This window comes from Vombatus ursinus, unplaced genomic scaffold, assembly GCF_900497805.2.
Source record: "Vombatus ursinus unplaced genomic scaffold, bare-nosed wombat genome assembly UNPS02014794.1, whole genome shotgun sequence".
Taxonomy (NCBI): Eukaryota; Metazoa; Chordata; class Mammalia; order Diprotodontia; family Vombatidae; genus Vombatus; species Vombatus ursinus.
This window is the reverse complement of record NW_020954572.1, coordinates 1,076,897-1,091,576: the sequence shown is the minus strand read 5'-3', so window position 1 is coordinate 1,091,576 and position 14,680 is coordinate 1,076,897. Positions and strand designations below refer to the sequence as shown.

Below are 14,680 nucleotides of genomic sequence, written 5' to 3'. Positions count from 1 at the left end.
GGATCAAATGAAATAATAATGATGAAGTGCTTAGCATAACGCCTGGCATAGTAAGCACTGTATAAATATAATAAGCACTATGACATAGTAAATAATATATAATGTTAGCTGTTATTGCTGTTTGTCCTTTGTTCTTAAGAGGACTGTGACATCAGGGAGATGGTGTCATGACTTGTAAGTGAATTGGATTTAAGTGAGGGTGGGCTGTGCAGAATGACCAGCCTCACTTTCTCCTCTGGAGCCATCTGGGTCCAGTGGTGAGATACAGATTAGGACAACTGGAGATGGCCCCCTAGCTGTTGTTATTATTTATAAAATAGGGATAATCAAAGCACCTACCTCCCAAGATTGTTGTAAGGGTCAAACAAGATAGTAATTATAAAGTGTTTAATACAGTGATTGGCACATAGTAGGTGCTATATAAATGTTAGCTATCATCATCATCATCATCATCATCATCATCATCATTATTATTATTATTATTATTATTGGTCCTGGGCAATTTAACCTCTGTCTGCCTCAGTTCCCTTAGCTATAAAATAGCAATAATAATGGTACCTATCTCCCAGTGTCATTGTGGAAATAAAATGAGACAATATTCTTAAAGTGTCTAGCAATGGTAGATACTTCTTAAATGATTATTTTCTTCTTTCCATAATATAATAATAATAATTACAATGATAATAATCTGACCTCAGACACTTCCTAGCTATGTGACCCTGGGCAAGTCACTTCATCCTGTTTGCCTCAGTTTCCTCATCTGTAAAATGAACTGAAGAAGGAAATGGCCAAACCACTCCAGTATCTCTGCCAAGAAAACCCCAATCAAGGTCACAAAAAGTTGGACACAACTGAAACAGCTCAACAACCACAACAATGATAACAGAACTATAAGCTGCGTGCCTATTTTAACTCATCTGATCCTCACAACCCTGTGCGACCCTGGGCAAATCCTTCAACCTCTCTAGGCATCAGTTTCATCATCTGTACAATGGGAATGATAATAGTACCTCCCTCACAGACTCACAAAAATTTTAGGGTTGGAAAGGACCTCAGTGGCCATTTAATTCAGCCAATAACTGCTACAACCTCTCTGTCAAGTGATTTTCCAGCCTTGAAGACCCCGACTAACCACTTCCTAGGGTAGCCCAATGCAATTGTGAATAGCTCTAATCTTTGGAAGTTTTTAAGTCTGAATTTATCTATTTTTAACCTTCACTAATTGTTACCAGTTCAGCCCTGCAGCACCTAAAAGCACAAGTCCATTCTCCCTTCCAAACACTTCCCCTAAGTCTTCTTTCCCCAAACCAAACAGCCCCAATTCCTTCAAATGATCCTCCTATGACATGGGCTCGGAGACCCTCACCATCTTGGTTACCCTTTCTCTGGGTGCTCTCCTGATTATTAATAGCCTTCCTAAAATATAGTGCAGCTAAGTGATGGAGGGCTGGGCCTGGAGTCAGGAAGACCTGAGTTTAAATCCGGCCTCAGACACTTACTAGCGGTGTGACCCTGGGCAAGTCCCTTAACCCTGTTTGCCTCAGTTTTCTCATCTGTAAAATGAGCTGGAGAAGGAAATGACAAACCCCTCCAGTATCTTTGCCAAGAAAGCTCCAAATGAGGTCATGAAGAGGTAGACATGATTGAACAACAACAACAAAAATAAAGTATCTAGAATTAAACATAATACTCCAGAATGGAATACAAAAGGACCACCATCTCCTTATTCCTGGAGGCTATGCTTCTCTTAATGTATTTATCTCAAGATCATATTAGTTTTTTGGGTTGCCATAATCATACTATTGACTCACATTGAGTTTGCATTCAACTAATATTTTCAAATCTCTTAGAAGCAAACTGCCTTCACAATCTTGTACTTATGAAGTTTTTTTTTTCTTAACCCAAATTTGACTTTACATTTATTAGCTGTGCGTCCATGGTCAACAGGAAGTATGGTGTATTGGATAGAGTTGAAATCTAGGAGACCTGAGTTCATGTCTTAGATACTTTCTAGCCGTGTAACCTTAAGCAAGTCGCTCAATCTATCTGGGCCTCACTTACCTCAAGTGTTAAAAGATGGGGCTTTATTTGATGACCTCTAAAGCAGGGGTGTATTAGCAGATGTTTAACAACCAGACTCTCTGGGGGGAAAATCTATGCACACACTTTTAAATTTAGTCTCCGTTATTTATACTTTCTTAAGTCTAGACAATAATTTTTTTTAAATCAATCCCTGATTTATAGTGATTGTAATTTTCTGAAGTGGAAAGAGTCGTACTGAAAATTTAGCAACCTCTTACAAAGGATCTAAGACATCTCCAAAATTCTCATGATGGAAAATGCTATTCACATCCAGAGAAAGAACTATGCAGTCTGAATGCAGATCAAAGCTCACTATTTGCTCTTTTCTTTTCCTTCTGTTTTGTTTTGTTCTTCTTTCTTGTGGTTCCTCCTATTGGTTCTAATTCTTCTTTACAACATGACTAATGTGAAAATATGTTTAATAGGAATATATATGTATAGCCTATATCAGATTGTATAGCATCTTGGGGAGGGAGATGGGGAAGGAGGGGAAGAAAATTTAAAACTCAAAAACTTATGAAAGTGAATGTTGAAAACTAAAAATAAATGAATTAATTAAAAAAAACAATCTCTTGTAAGGAGGTTAGAGCAGCCTCCAACACATCTCTGCTCCAAAGCCCCTTCCTGATCTAAAATCCATGATTCTTTGAAGTCACTTAATCTCACTGGGCCTTAGGAATAGGGGTTTTCTTTTTAACCTATAAAAAGTAATTTAATAGGTACTCCAATGTAGCTGAAACCATGTGGTTAGGTAGTTAGCCCTTGAAAAGTTCAATTCCATATATGTAAAAAGTTTTGCCATTAAAAAAATCTTGTCTGATAAAAACAAGGCCTCCAAGGACTCTGTATCTTCCAATTTTCAGGTTTTCAAGGTGATTAAAAATATCATTTATGTGTATTCCACACAGATCACTCTCTACTAGCTGAGAAGTGTGGGCAGCATACTCGTTGTTCAGTCATTTTTTCAGTCGTGTCTGACTTTTCACGATCCCATTTAGGGTTTTCTTGGCAAAGATACTAGAGTGGTTTGCCATTTCCTTCTCCAGCTCATTTTATAGATGAGGAAATTGAGGCAGAGAAGGTGACGTGACTTGCCCAGGGTCACACAGTGAGGAAGTGTCTGAGGCCAGATTTGAACTCAGGAAGATGAGTCTTCCTGACTCCAGAGCCAGAACTCTATCCACTGCACCACCCAGCTGCCTGAGCAGCACATGACACAGAGGTAAACTGCCATTCATTTCTGACATTAAGTTAGCTTTAAGCTTGTTGGCTATTCTAGTGACTGGAGGCAATTTGGAATCTGATCCCTGGAAAGAATTCACAGGATTTACTATCCATTCCCGACATTTTGTCTATAGTGAGAGGTCGGGGCACAGGTTTACTAATCCAAGGGTATCTTAAAGCCTGATTTGGGGTCAAGAGGATAGAAGGGTCCCAATGAAGACATCATTTCAAGAATTCTATAAACATTCATTTAGTGCAGTTGCCCAGTCTTTGCTGCCTGGGGGACCTCACCTCTTACCTTGGACTGCCCTCCCATCCTGTTTAGTCAACCCAAAAAACTAATGTGATCTTGAGCTAAATACATTAAGCGAAACATAGCCTCCAGGAATAAAGAGATGGCAGTCCTTTTGTATTCCATTCTGGAGTATTATGTTTAATTCTAGATACTTTATTTTTGTTGTGGTGGTGGTTGTTCAATCATGTCTACCTCTTCATGACCTCATTTGGAGTTTTCTTGGCAAAGATACTGGAGGGGTTTGCCATTTCCTTCTCCAGCTCATTTTACAGATGAGGAAACTGAGGTGAACAGGGTTAAGTCAGTACAATATCAGGGCAGGCCCTTGGAGCTGATAACGTACTCAGCACACTTAGCTTGCTTAAGAAGTTTTGGAGAGGGCATCCCTAGAAGCTCCATTATATATGCTAATTAGTCTCCCTCATCCTCTCCAGGGAAGAAAGCTATCCAGTCAAAAGTTCTGAGAGAATGCAGCCAAAACTCCAGACATCAATAGGTGTACTATAGCAACTTCCCCAAGATGATGTCTGGTGCTCTGTAGAAACAAGGATGTATGCGTAGAGTTTCTGGTACTCAAAACAGCTGGACCCAAAGTCAATAAACTTGGTTACACTGCAGCCATACTGTTTTAGAAAAAAGTTTTCTGGCTTCAGGTCACAATGAATGATCTTGTTTTTGTGTAGAGCATCCAGGGATTGCAAGATAGAGTGAGCAAATTTGTGCACCTGCTGGACAGTGAACCCCGAACCTTGTGCTTTTTGATTAGCTCATCAAGGTCTAAGCTTAGCAGTCCAAAGGCTGTACAGACTTGGTTCTGGAAGGTAAAGCTATCTAGCATGTGCATAACTTTCATGCTGCCTGTTTTACCCTGTTTCTTAATTTTCTCGGTTGCTCGTCGATGAAAGCACTTTTCATTGTGAACCATCTTCAGGGTGACAAACTGATGAAGTTTGTGACTGTAGACTAGAGCAACCTGCCCAAAGCTGCTTTTGCAAATGATTTTCAGTACCTCACATGCATATGTCAAGAGGTCTCAGGGTACATAAATATAGCTCCCCTCAGTAGCATCATAGCTCTCATTGTTGGAGCCACCAATAATGCCTTGGCATTTGGACCCACAAGATAAAGTGAAGGATAATTAATGATTTCTAGCTTCTCATAAGGAGTCAGTTGACACTTACACTGCTCTAGAACTTGAGGGGGCAGATATACCACTTTCAGTGCTTTGGATGAATTATTAGATATGCCAGTGTTCAAACCATCTGAACTTTAACCCTGAGAAATGGTAGGAGAACACTTTTCAGAGAAATTGGCTCCTGTGGACTGAAGAGTATTGGACCTCCTATTGCCAAATTCCTGAAACAGCTGTTCTACCTTAATGTCAACTCCATTTGGGATTGGTTGAGTGTGATCTTTTGTTGTTGGCAATTCAGTAATAATATTGAAGGCAAAAGGAAAGGGGGATGGCAGAGGATGAGATGGAGAGAGAGTGTTATGGAAACAATGAACACAAACTTGGACAGTCTTCAAGAGAGTGGAAGATAAAAGGACCTGGCACGCTACGGTCCATGGGGTCGGGAAGAGTTGGACATGACTAAACAACTGAAAAATAACAACGATATAATCTTCTGGAGAGAGGTGGTTAAGAGGGGTCACAGACTATATTTGTGCCAAATGGACATTTGGTTTCACCCAGTATCACGAAGATATTATACACGCCATCCCCCCCACCTCTACAACTCCTGGGCCAGGGTCATACTGGTCCAGCATCCTTCCTCCTGGGAACCTTGGGCAGCGCCACTGAACTTGGTACCTGCGATCTCTCCATAGTGGGGGACCAGGATGTCTGAGAAGAGCCGCCTTAGATCCCCAGCAGTGGCAGGGCTGGTGTGGGGGCCTGGCCCCACAATCAGGGGTTCTTAACCTGGGGTCCATGAAATTGTTTTTTTAAGTATCTTGATAACTATATTTCAATATAATTAGTTTCCTTTGTCATCCTATACATTTGATTTTATGAATTTAAAATCATTATTTTGAGAAGGGGTCCGTAGCCTTCATCAGACCACCAAAGGGTTCCACGACACGCAAAAAAGCTACGAACCCCTGGGATTTCTAAGGTTTCCTCCCACTTTAACATCCTATGATCTTCTGAATGACTCTCCCCTTCCTACCCACTTGAGGCACTCAACACTATTTTGTTCCCAAAGGGTAGGGTTCTCATGCGTGTGCAGTTTAGGGCATAACAGAATCAGAAACAATTCCCTTTAATTCCAACTCGAGAGAAAAGAATTCTATTCCTCTGCCAGATCAATGACTAACTCTCCAAGAAAGCACTGGAGAAGGGGAGACAGAAGGTGGGAATGGGGGTATAGGGGAGATAAAGTTCTATCAACTCACTTGTAATTGCCTCGTCTGGAGGCAATGTGAAGAGGTAACAACCCGTCCTTATTGGTTTTGTTCGCATCCGCTCCCTGAGACAAGAGGAACTCCACCACGTCTTCGTGGTCATTTTTACAAGCTTCATAGAGGGCTGAGGCATTGTCACTGGCCTGAGTATTAATGTCCGCACCTGCCCAAGAACAAAAGGATTGGTCTAGTGCTCTGAAGACCGTGGCAAAATTGGGGAGGAGGCAAAAGTCTTTTTTGGGTTGCTGCTTCCTGATCTTTCCTCTTCTTTCAGTATCTTTTTCTCCCTGACAAGTTCCCAATGTTTCCCTATTCTCCCAGGTCCCTCCCATCTAAGAGGAAAGTACATCTGATGAACACACGTACGTTACAGTACTGGTAATCTAAGACTCCACATTCCCATTGCACTGGAAGTCCCTGTGGGATGCTGGCCTGTGGGAACCAGGAGAAGTACACTGAAGTTGAACCCACAGAGCTGAGGTTCAAAGCACAGTTCTGTTTAGCATCAGCTTTAGTTCCTCACTGTCATTCATCCCACATATGCAATCAATTGCCTAATCTTATTGTTTCAGATAAGTTCCCTTGACTCAAATAGTTACTATCTTGGTTGAGACTTTTGAGTCTTATCCCCTGGACTATTTAGTTAGTTAGTTAGTTTTGGAGGTAAGCAGGATTAAGTGACTTGCTCAGGGTCACTTAGCTAGTAAGTGTCTGAGGCTGAATTTGAACTCAGGTCCTCCTGACTCAACAGCCAGTATTCTATCCACTGCACCACCAAGGTGCCCCTATCACCTGGACTGTTGCAATAACCTCTTAAATGATCTCCCTGCTTTGAGTCCCCCCCCCCCCCCCCGCTCCAATCTCCACTCAGTTGCCAAAGTGATTTTTTTCTAGAGTGTAGATCTGAGCATGTCATCCTTCTACTCAATAAATCCAGTGGTTTTCTATTACCTGTGGAATCAAATATAAAGTTCTTTGACATTTAAGGCACGTCACAACATAGCCCCTTCCACATATTCTGTGATCAAGTCCACTCACTCTTTCTAGCATACACATTCTATCTCTTCTCTCTGAACCTTTTTAATAGCTGTCCCCTATACCTAGGATGGGCAGCTAGGTGTTGCAGTGGATAGAGCCCTGGGCCAGGAGTCAGGAAGACCTGAGTTCAAATATGGTCTCAGATACATACTAGCTGTGTGACCCTGGAGAAGTCATTTCCCTATTTGCCTCAGTTTTCTTATCTGTAAAATGAGCTGGAGAAGGAAATGGCAAACACCTCCAGCATCTTTGCCAAGAAAACCCCAAATGGGGTCACAGAGAATTGGACACAACTAAAGTGACTGGACAACAACATAATTAATAGACACTTAACAAATACTTATTGAATTGAATTGAATTCTAACTTTAAAACTCAAAACATAATGTTAAAGCTCTCTATAAATTCCCCTTAAAAACTTCATCCTGGAGGCATCTAGGTGGCGCAGTAGATAGAGCACTGGACCTGGAGTCAGGAGGACCTGAGTTCAAATGTGACCTCAGACACTTTACACTTACCAGCTGTATGACCCCAGGCAAGTCACTTAATCCCATTGCCTAGCCAAAAAACAAAAAACAAAAACAAAAAAGCAAAAACTTCATCCTGGTCAGACAAGCTGTTCACTCAAGAAAAACACTTTTATTTATAAATGAACATATGATATGAAGGTATGGGAAGGAGGGGAGAAGGAATGCACATAGGATCAACAGGATGTATGTCTGTAACATACCTGACTTTTGACATCATCTAATATGTATCTCTGTCCTTCACAATCCCATCTCCTTAGCTCTAGAGACCCACTCCTGGCTTCTGCCTCCAGATGGCCAGTACATATTTGCCCTAAACCAGTGAACAAATCTCTCTGCTCTGCTCAGATGTTTGCTAAATGCATCAGATGTTTATCTGAGCACAAAACCTGCCTGCCAACTTTTGCATTCCCTTGACCCAAATGCCCAGGCCATGTTTGGCAATTTTAAAATGTCATAGCTAGAAATAGTATGGGGATGGCATTGAGCAAAGAAGTCTATTTTATTAAGAAGGAAAAACATAGAATTGATGATTCATGAACTAGTGGACTGGAAAACTAACCTCTGAGAATTCATTTGTGCCTTTGTCAAGGTTTTATTTTGCTTTGTTTTTCCACCATTGGAACTGTAGAACCCTGAACTCAAGAATTCAGGAAATCTAGGTTCAAATCTCAGCTCCACCACTTACTAGTTACATGAACTGGAACAAGTTCCATAGTGTTCCTAAAATTTAATTTCCTCATCTGTAAAACCTAGTTGTCAGTTTCTTTCTCATCTTCCAAGATTCTTAGGATCATAGACTTTAGAACAATTAGGACCTAACAAATCTAGTCCACTAAAGTAGTTTGGATAAAGCACAGTCCTTGTTCTCACGAAGGTTACATTCTAATAGCACTAGATTTCTTTTGACTTAACTTTATTACATTTGTTCAGTCGTATTTCAGTTGTGTCCAACACTCTGTGACTCCATTTGGGGTTTTCTTGGCAAAGATACTGGAGTGGTTGGCCATTTTCCTTCTCCAACTCCTCTGACAGATGAGGAAACTGAGGGTAACAGGGTAAAGTGACTTGCCCAGGGTCACACAGCTATTAAATGTCTAAGAACAAATTTGAATTCAGTCTTCTTGACTCCAGGCCCAGCACTCTATCCACTGCACCACTTAGCTGCCCAACACAATTACATACATATATAAAAATGAGTGCAACTGGGTTTTGTACTGATTGTCCTTTCTGGTGGGGAAAACATTTTCAAACCTAACTATAAGCTCTAGGAACTAGAGTCTTGAAAAGATAGCACTTTCCCCCCATCCTGGGAGAGACTGAATATATCACAAAATTTGAGCCAAGGCTTTCTGTCATGGCCAAGAAGTTCTTCAGCTAGACTGCAGCAGAAGAGGTTCAGGTTTTAGAATGGAATGAAGTTTGATAGCAGGTGTTTTGAATGGAAATTAACAATGGAGTATTGATACTGGTAGAGCTTTCCTGTGCACTATTTTACCTGTTAAAACTATGGGGTCGAGGTGAGGACTGGAAAAGATGACTGAATGTATTGACTATCAACTGTGACCTCTCTTTGAGAGCTGTGGAAAAGCTGCAAAAGGTTGAACTCCCCCAACTTGCTAGCAGGTCTATAATTTTCTCTATTTCTTCCACCTGTTTCTATTTCCTGATTTTTTTTTTGTTTCATATTGAAACTATAATTGATCATTACTTTACTGTGATAAAGGGAAGAGTGAAATGGAAGAAGCTAGTGGAGAGATGGAAATGCACAGAATTCAAACAGGATAGTTGAAGTCTGTACCTTGGTTCAGAAGAGCTAGGGTCATCCTAGCTCGAGGACTCTGGGATAAAAGGAAAAGAAATCTTATGGGCTTGATTATTAATAACTTTTTATAAACTTCCCAAAACACTGAACCAAAATGAATCTGGAATTTTTACTTGTTTTTCCCTAGGCTGAAGAACAAAACAGAACAACAACAAAAAAAAACCCAAGTCATTATTGAACTTGATTCAGATGTGGCTGAGAATGCAGGCACTTCACGAAATCTACTGTCCCTCATCAAGGGGTGGGACAGCGGTATAGATCAAAGGAGAGTCATCCCTCCTTAGCTACCTAGTGGAAAGAGAAAGGTGTGATCTGGAAAGAATCTGCCCAGATCACTTACCTAGGTCTCTTAATTTCATTTTTGCTTTCTACTCTAAACCTCCAAACCTTACCAGATAGCAACACCTGCCGCTTACAAAAGCTTTGAAAGGTTGGTTTTTTTTTGTTACTTCCAAGAAGGAAGGAAATGAACATTAATTAAGCACCTACTACGTGCCAGGCACTGTGCAAAGTACTTTATAAACGTTATCTCATTTGATCCTCACAACTATCATGGGAGGTAGGTGCTATGTTTATCCCCATTTCACAGCTGAGGAAACTCGGGCATTCAGAGGTAAAGTGACTAGCCCAGGGTGACTTAGCTAGTAAGAGTGTGAGTTCAAATTTGAACTCAGATCTTCCTGACTCCAGACCCAACACTCTATCCAATGCACCACCTAGCCTCCTTCTAAGTCTTGAATTCTATGACTCAAAGATATCTTCCAGCTCTAACTTTCTCTGTCCTAATGTCTCTCTTATTTCTGAAATGCTTTGATTCCCTTATTTAGGGTCACTCACCATGCTTAGCCAGAAATCTCAGTGCCTCCAGCTGTCCACTCTGGGCAGCCACAAATAAAGGGGTAATGCCGTATGCATTCTTGGATTCCACCTTGGCACCTCCGCTCACCAGAATTTCCATGACTTCCAAGTCATTCCGGGCCACAGATTCATGGAGAGCAGTCCAGCCACGGTTGCATCGATGGTTGGTATCAGCATTGTACTGCACCAGCATCCTGACAGCTTCCACATTCTTCCGCTCACAAGCTGCACCAGGAAAAATGTAAATCACTGAGCAGAGTGATGAACCTGGGAGAGGGGTCTGTCACCTAAAAACAATCTGCTGGGAAAGGATTAGTCCACTGAAGAAATGAGTTTCCTAGAAGGTGGCTTGAGGTCACTGGAGGTTCATGAAGGTCCTCCCAGTGATTTGTAGGATAATCTCTAATAATCTTAATGTTTATATTCTAATACTATCTATAATTATAGGACCTGGGAACCCCTGGCTTCTGGGCTAGATCTAGCCATGGGATTAGTTTCATCCTGTTAACACATTTTCTCAAATTAAAAACATTTATTAAGCACTTAATGTGTGAAGAGCACTGTTCTATGTACTAAGATATTTTGGATAAGGAGATTTGGATAAGGAGAAGGATATTTTGGATAAGACACTCTCCTTGCCCTCATTAAGGCTGTAATCTAGTAGAACTAAGTATCTATGGAGCATCCCTACCCCTACCATTAAGGATACCTAACACAATTATGAGTTTAACTAAAATAGAAGCCCTAAAAAAGATTTATTCTATTTAATTCAATAAACATACTATTGCTAATTAAATCCTTTTATTTGTAGTATTCACATGATCAGATTTTATGAGATATTTAATGGGTATATATTGTGCATAAAGAAGTCAAGGTCCTAGGATCAGCATTCCCAGAAGCATGACACTGACTAGTTTATGATCTACTTGGGAAGGCGGATGTAAATGTATGAAAAAAAAAGTAACAATGAAAGAAGTTTTTTTAATAATACTTGAAAAAATGTTCAGGAGAAATCATGAAAAAGTGCATGATTATTAAAGTATGATGTAGACAGGAAATGCAAAGAATTCAGAGAACAACTGTGACATAATAAGCATCACAAACACTCCATTTCTTGATTGTGTATTTTCAATGGCTGTCCCCCATGCCTAAAACCCTCTCTCATCTCTGCCTCCAGGCTTCTTGGGCTCCTTCAAGACTCAGCTAACATCCTGCCTTCTGCAAGAAACCTTTCACTCTATCTCTCAACACTAATGCCTCTTCTCTGTTGATTATCTGCAATTTACCCTGTGTATGGTTCATAAATACTTGTTTTCATGTTCTCCCATATTAGATTGTAAGCCCCTTGAGGACAGGAATTGGTTTTTTTTCCCCTTTCATTATAATCTCCAGGTGTTAATATTATACTATAATAATATTATATTCCCAAGATTTAATAAACACTTATTGACTTTGAGGAGGAGGGCAGGACTTAAATTGGACCTCGAATAATGGGTAATTTTGGACCGGCTGCAAGAACAGAATATTGACCCAAGAATCAGAAGATCCCGATTTTGACATTAACTCACTCTGTGACATTGGGTGAGGCACTTCTCCTCTGGACCTGAGTTTCTCCCTTCGCAAAATGAGGTTACACAAGATGACTTCTGGTGTCCCTCCCAGCTCTAATACTCTACAATTCCAGAAGGCGGAGGAGGTGGGAGAGGAGGCAAAGTTACCAGCATCCTTGATTTTCACCATCTTCCGCCTATACGACCAGAAGGAATGTCTTGTTCTTCCTAGAAGTAGTTAGGCAGTGCAGTGGATAGAATGCTGGGCTTGGAAGACCTAAGTTCAAATCTGACTAGCTGTGTGACCCTGGGCAAGTCACCTGACTTCTCTTGCTTCCATTTCCTGCAAAATGAGTATAATAATAGCACCTCCCTCCGCGGGTTATTGCAAGGATCAAATGGGATCATATCTGTGAAGCACTTAACACAGCACCTGGCGTAGTAGATGATTAACAAATCCCTATTTCCTCCCTTCCTCTGAGCATTGCAAAATCCTAAATTTAGAGCTGGAGGGACCTCAGAGGAAACCTAATCCCAAACCCTTCGTTTTAAAGATCAGCAGTTAAGGCTCAGAGATCAAGGGATTTCCTCAGAATCACGTATCTAGTGAGATGGGATTTGAACCCAGGTTCATGATGCTTCTATTGTGTTTACTTGTTTCCCTGTTTTATCACCCTAATTAGAAAATTTTCTTTGAGTCTTCCCTACCACCTTATACAGAACACAGCCATTTAATGAATGTCTTAGGAATTAATGGATAAATAAATGAGCGAATGAACCAAAGGCATGCTGTACAATAGTATAACTCAATTTCTTTAGGGCATTTGGCAGATTGTGACCAAAATATTAATTAGTATACTTGCGAACAGGGAGAAGAAATGTGGGCTGGGTTCATAGGTAGGTGCACAATATAAACAAATGGGACTGATGATTTCAACCTGAAAGAATATCTCTAATGGCATGTTGCAGGCATCCCTCCATAGCCTTATTCTATCCAACATTTGTATCAATGATTTGGATGTAAATAGCATAGGCCTGAACCTTAGAAAATAATAGCAGCTATCATTATATGCAGTAATGTTGATGCTAATAACTGATATCAATATGATTAGCTGTTACAATTAATGTTGTTAGTCACGTTGTCATTATTTTAAGAACCAATGTTAATATTACCTAGACTAGATTGATATCTTTTATATTGTTGGATGATTATTAATGAATATTAATATTTTAATAGTATATTATTTTATAAAATAGCTTAGAAATAAAATAATACATGCTCAATGGCTTTGTATGACTGGCTAGAGTTGACAAGATGAAATTCAATAAGGATAAAATTAAAGGCCTGCACTTGGGCTTCAAAAATCCAACTTCAGGATGGGGAACGCCAGGCTGGGCACTGAAATGTTAATAGAAGTAAACAGTGTAGCTTTGAAGCCAAAAAAGTAAAGTGATCATGCCCTGCATTAACAGATGTATAGTGTACAAAATGAGGAAGGTGAGATGGCATCTGGAGGATTGTGTTCATTTCTGGTCATCAGATGTTAGCGTGTTCATTGTCAGGCTATGACATGTCCAGAGGAGCATGACCAGGATGGTAAAGGGTCTCAAAACGATGATGGCACTTGAATAATAATTGCCGGAGTGCTTTAAGGTTTGCCAAGCCCTTCACTTGTTATCTCATTTCTTCTTCACAACAAAGTTGTGTTAGGTGTAGGAATTAACCCCATTTTACAGATAAGGAGACTGAGGCTGAGAAAGTTTAAATAACTTGCCCTGGTTCGTACAGCTTAGTAAGTGTACAAGGCTGAATTTGAACTCAGGTCTTCCTGAATCCAAGTCTAACAACTTAGCTAATGTACCACCTAGCTGCTGAATGTTTAACTTGAAAACTTAGTATAACATGGTAGCTATCTACAGGACCAATACTGTTAGGAAAAGGATTATATTTGCTCAGTGGGGCTTCAGAGGAGGCAGTAGAATCAATGGGTAGAAAATTTCTAGGATGCAAAATTTAGCTCAAACTGTCATTCAAAACAGCTTGATCATAGAACTGAAGTGTTTTGTAAGATAGTGAGCTGCCTGTCATTGGAAGTTTCTCTGCAAAGACTGGATGACCACTTGGGGGAGATGTTGCAAAAGGAATTCCTAGATCCCTGCATGTGGAAGTCAATTATACCTGAGAAGTTTAGGATGTATTTAAACAATGACAGTCATGATTAAACCAAGTCTTTTCTTTGAAGGGTTATTTGACAGTTTCATTTCTGGGGTGTCCGTCACAACATCACTTTCATTGCTTTCTAGTACTTTAGGTACTCACCTTTATAGAGTGGGGTCTCTCGCGACTTGTTAGAAATATCGGGTTCAGCTCCACATTGTAAAAGTGTAAGTAAGCAATCGAGGTTTCCTCTACAGGTTGCTATGTAAAGGGCTGTTTCCTCCTGAAGGGTGCGTTGATCAATAACACCAGGATATGCTAGAGGAAAGACCATTTGAAAGATCATTGTTAATAAACTCACCCAAGGTGGCACAGTAGGTAGAGCACTGGGTTTGGAACCAGGAGGACTCAACTTCCTAAGTTCAAATCTGGCCTTAGACATTTATTAGCTGTGTGATCCTGGGCAAGTCACTTAACTCTCTTTGCCTAGTTTCCTCATCTGTAAAATGAGCTGGAGAACAAAATGGTAAACTACTCCAACATATTTTTCAAGAAGACTCCAAATAGTGTCATAAAGAATTGATCATGACTGAACAACAAGAACACACATATACATTTATAGGATGTCCAAAAATCTTAGTGCAGCTTTAAGCTTTACTAACTTTAAACTGCACTAAGAATTTTGGGACACCCAGAATTAAACGTTTAGAAAGCAGCCC

General features: G+C 40.3%; 1 protein-coding gene across 1 annotated transcript in view; it reads right to left on the bottom strand.

The window, feature by feature from the left end:
* ASB2 (ankyrin repeat and SOCS box containing 2) overlaps window positions 1–14,680 on the bottom strand; it is an 89,170-nt gene that overhangs the window by 21,118 nt on the left and 53,372 nt on the right. Inside the window, exons 5-7 of the mRNA XM_027870140.1 lie at window positions 14,124–14,279; window positions 10,233–10,478; window positions 5,999–6,170 (exon numbers count right to left, since the gene is read on the bottom strand). Coding sequence (XP_027725941.1) covers window positions 5,999–6,170; window positions 10,233–10,478; window positions 14,124–14,279 — 574 coding nt within the window. The remainder of the gene's footprint in view (window positions 1–5,998; window positions 6,171–10,232; window positions 10,479–14,123; window positions 14,280–14,680) is intronic.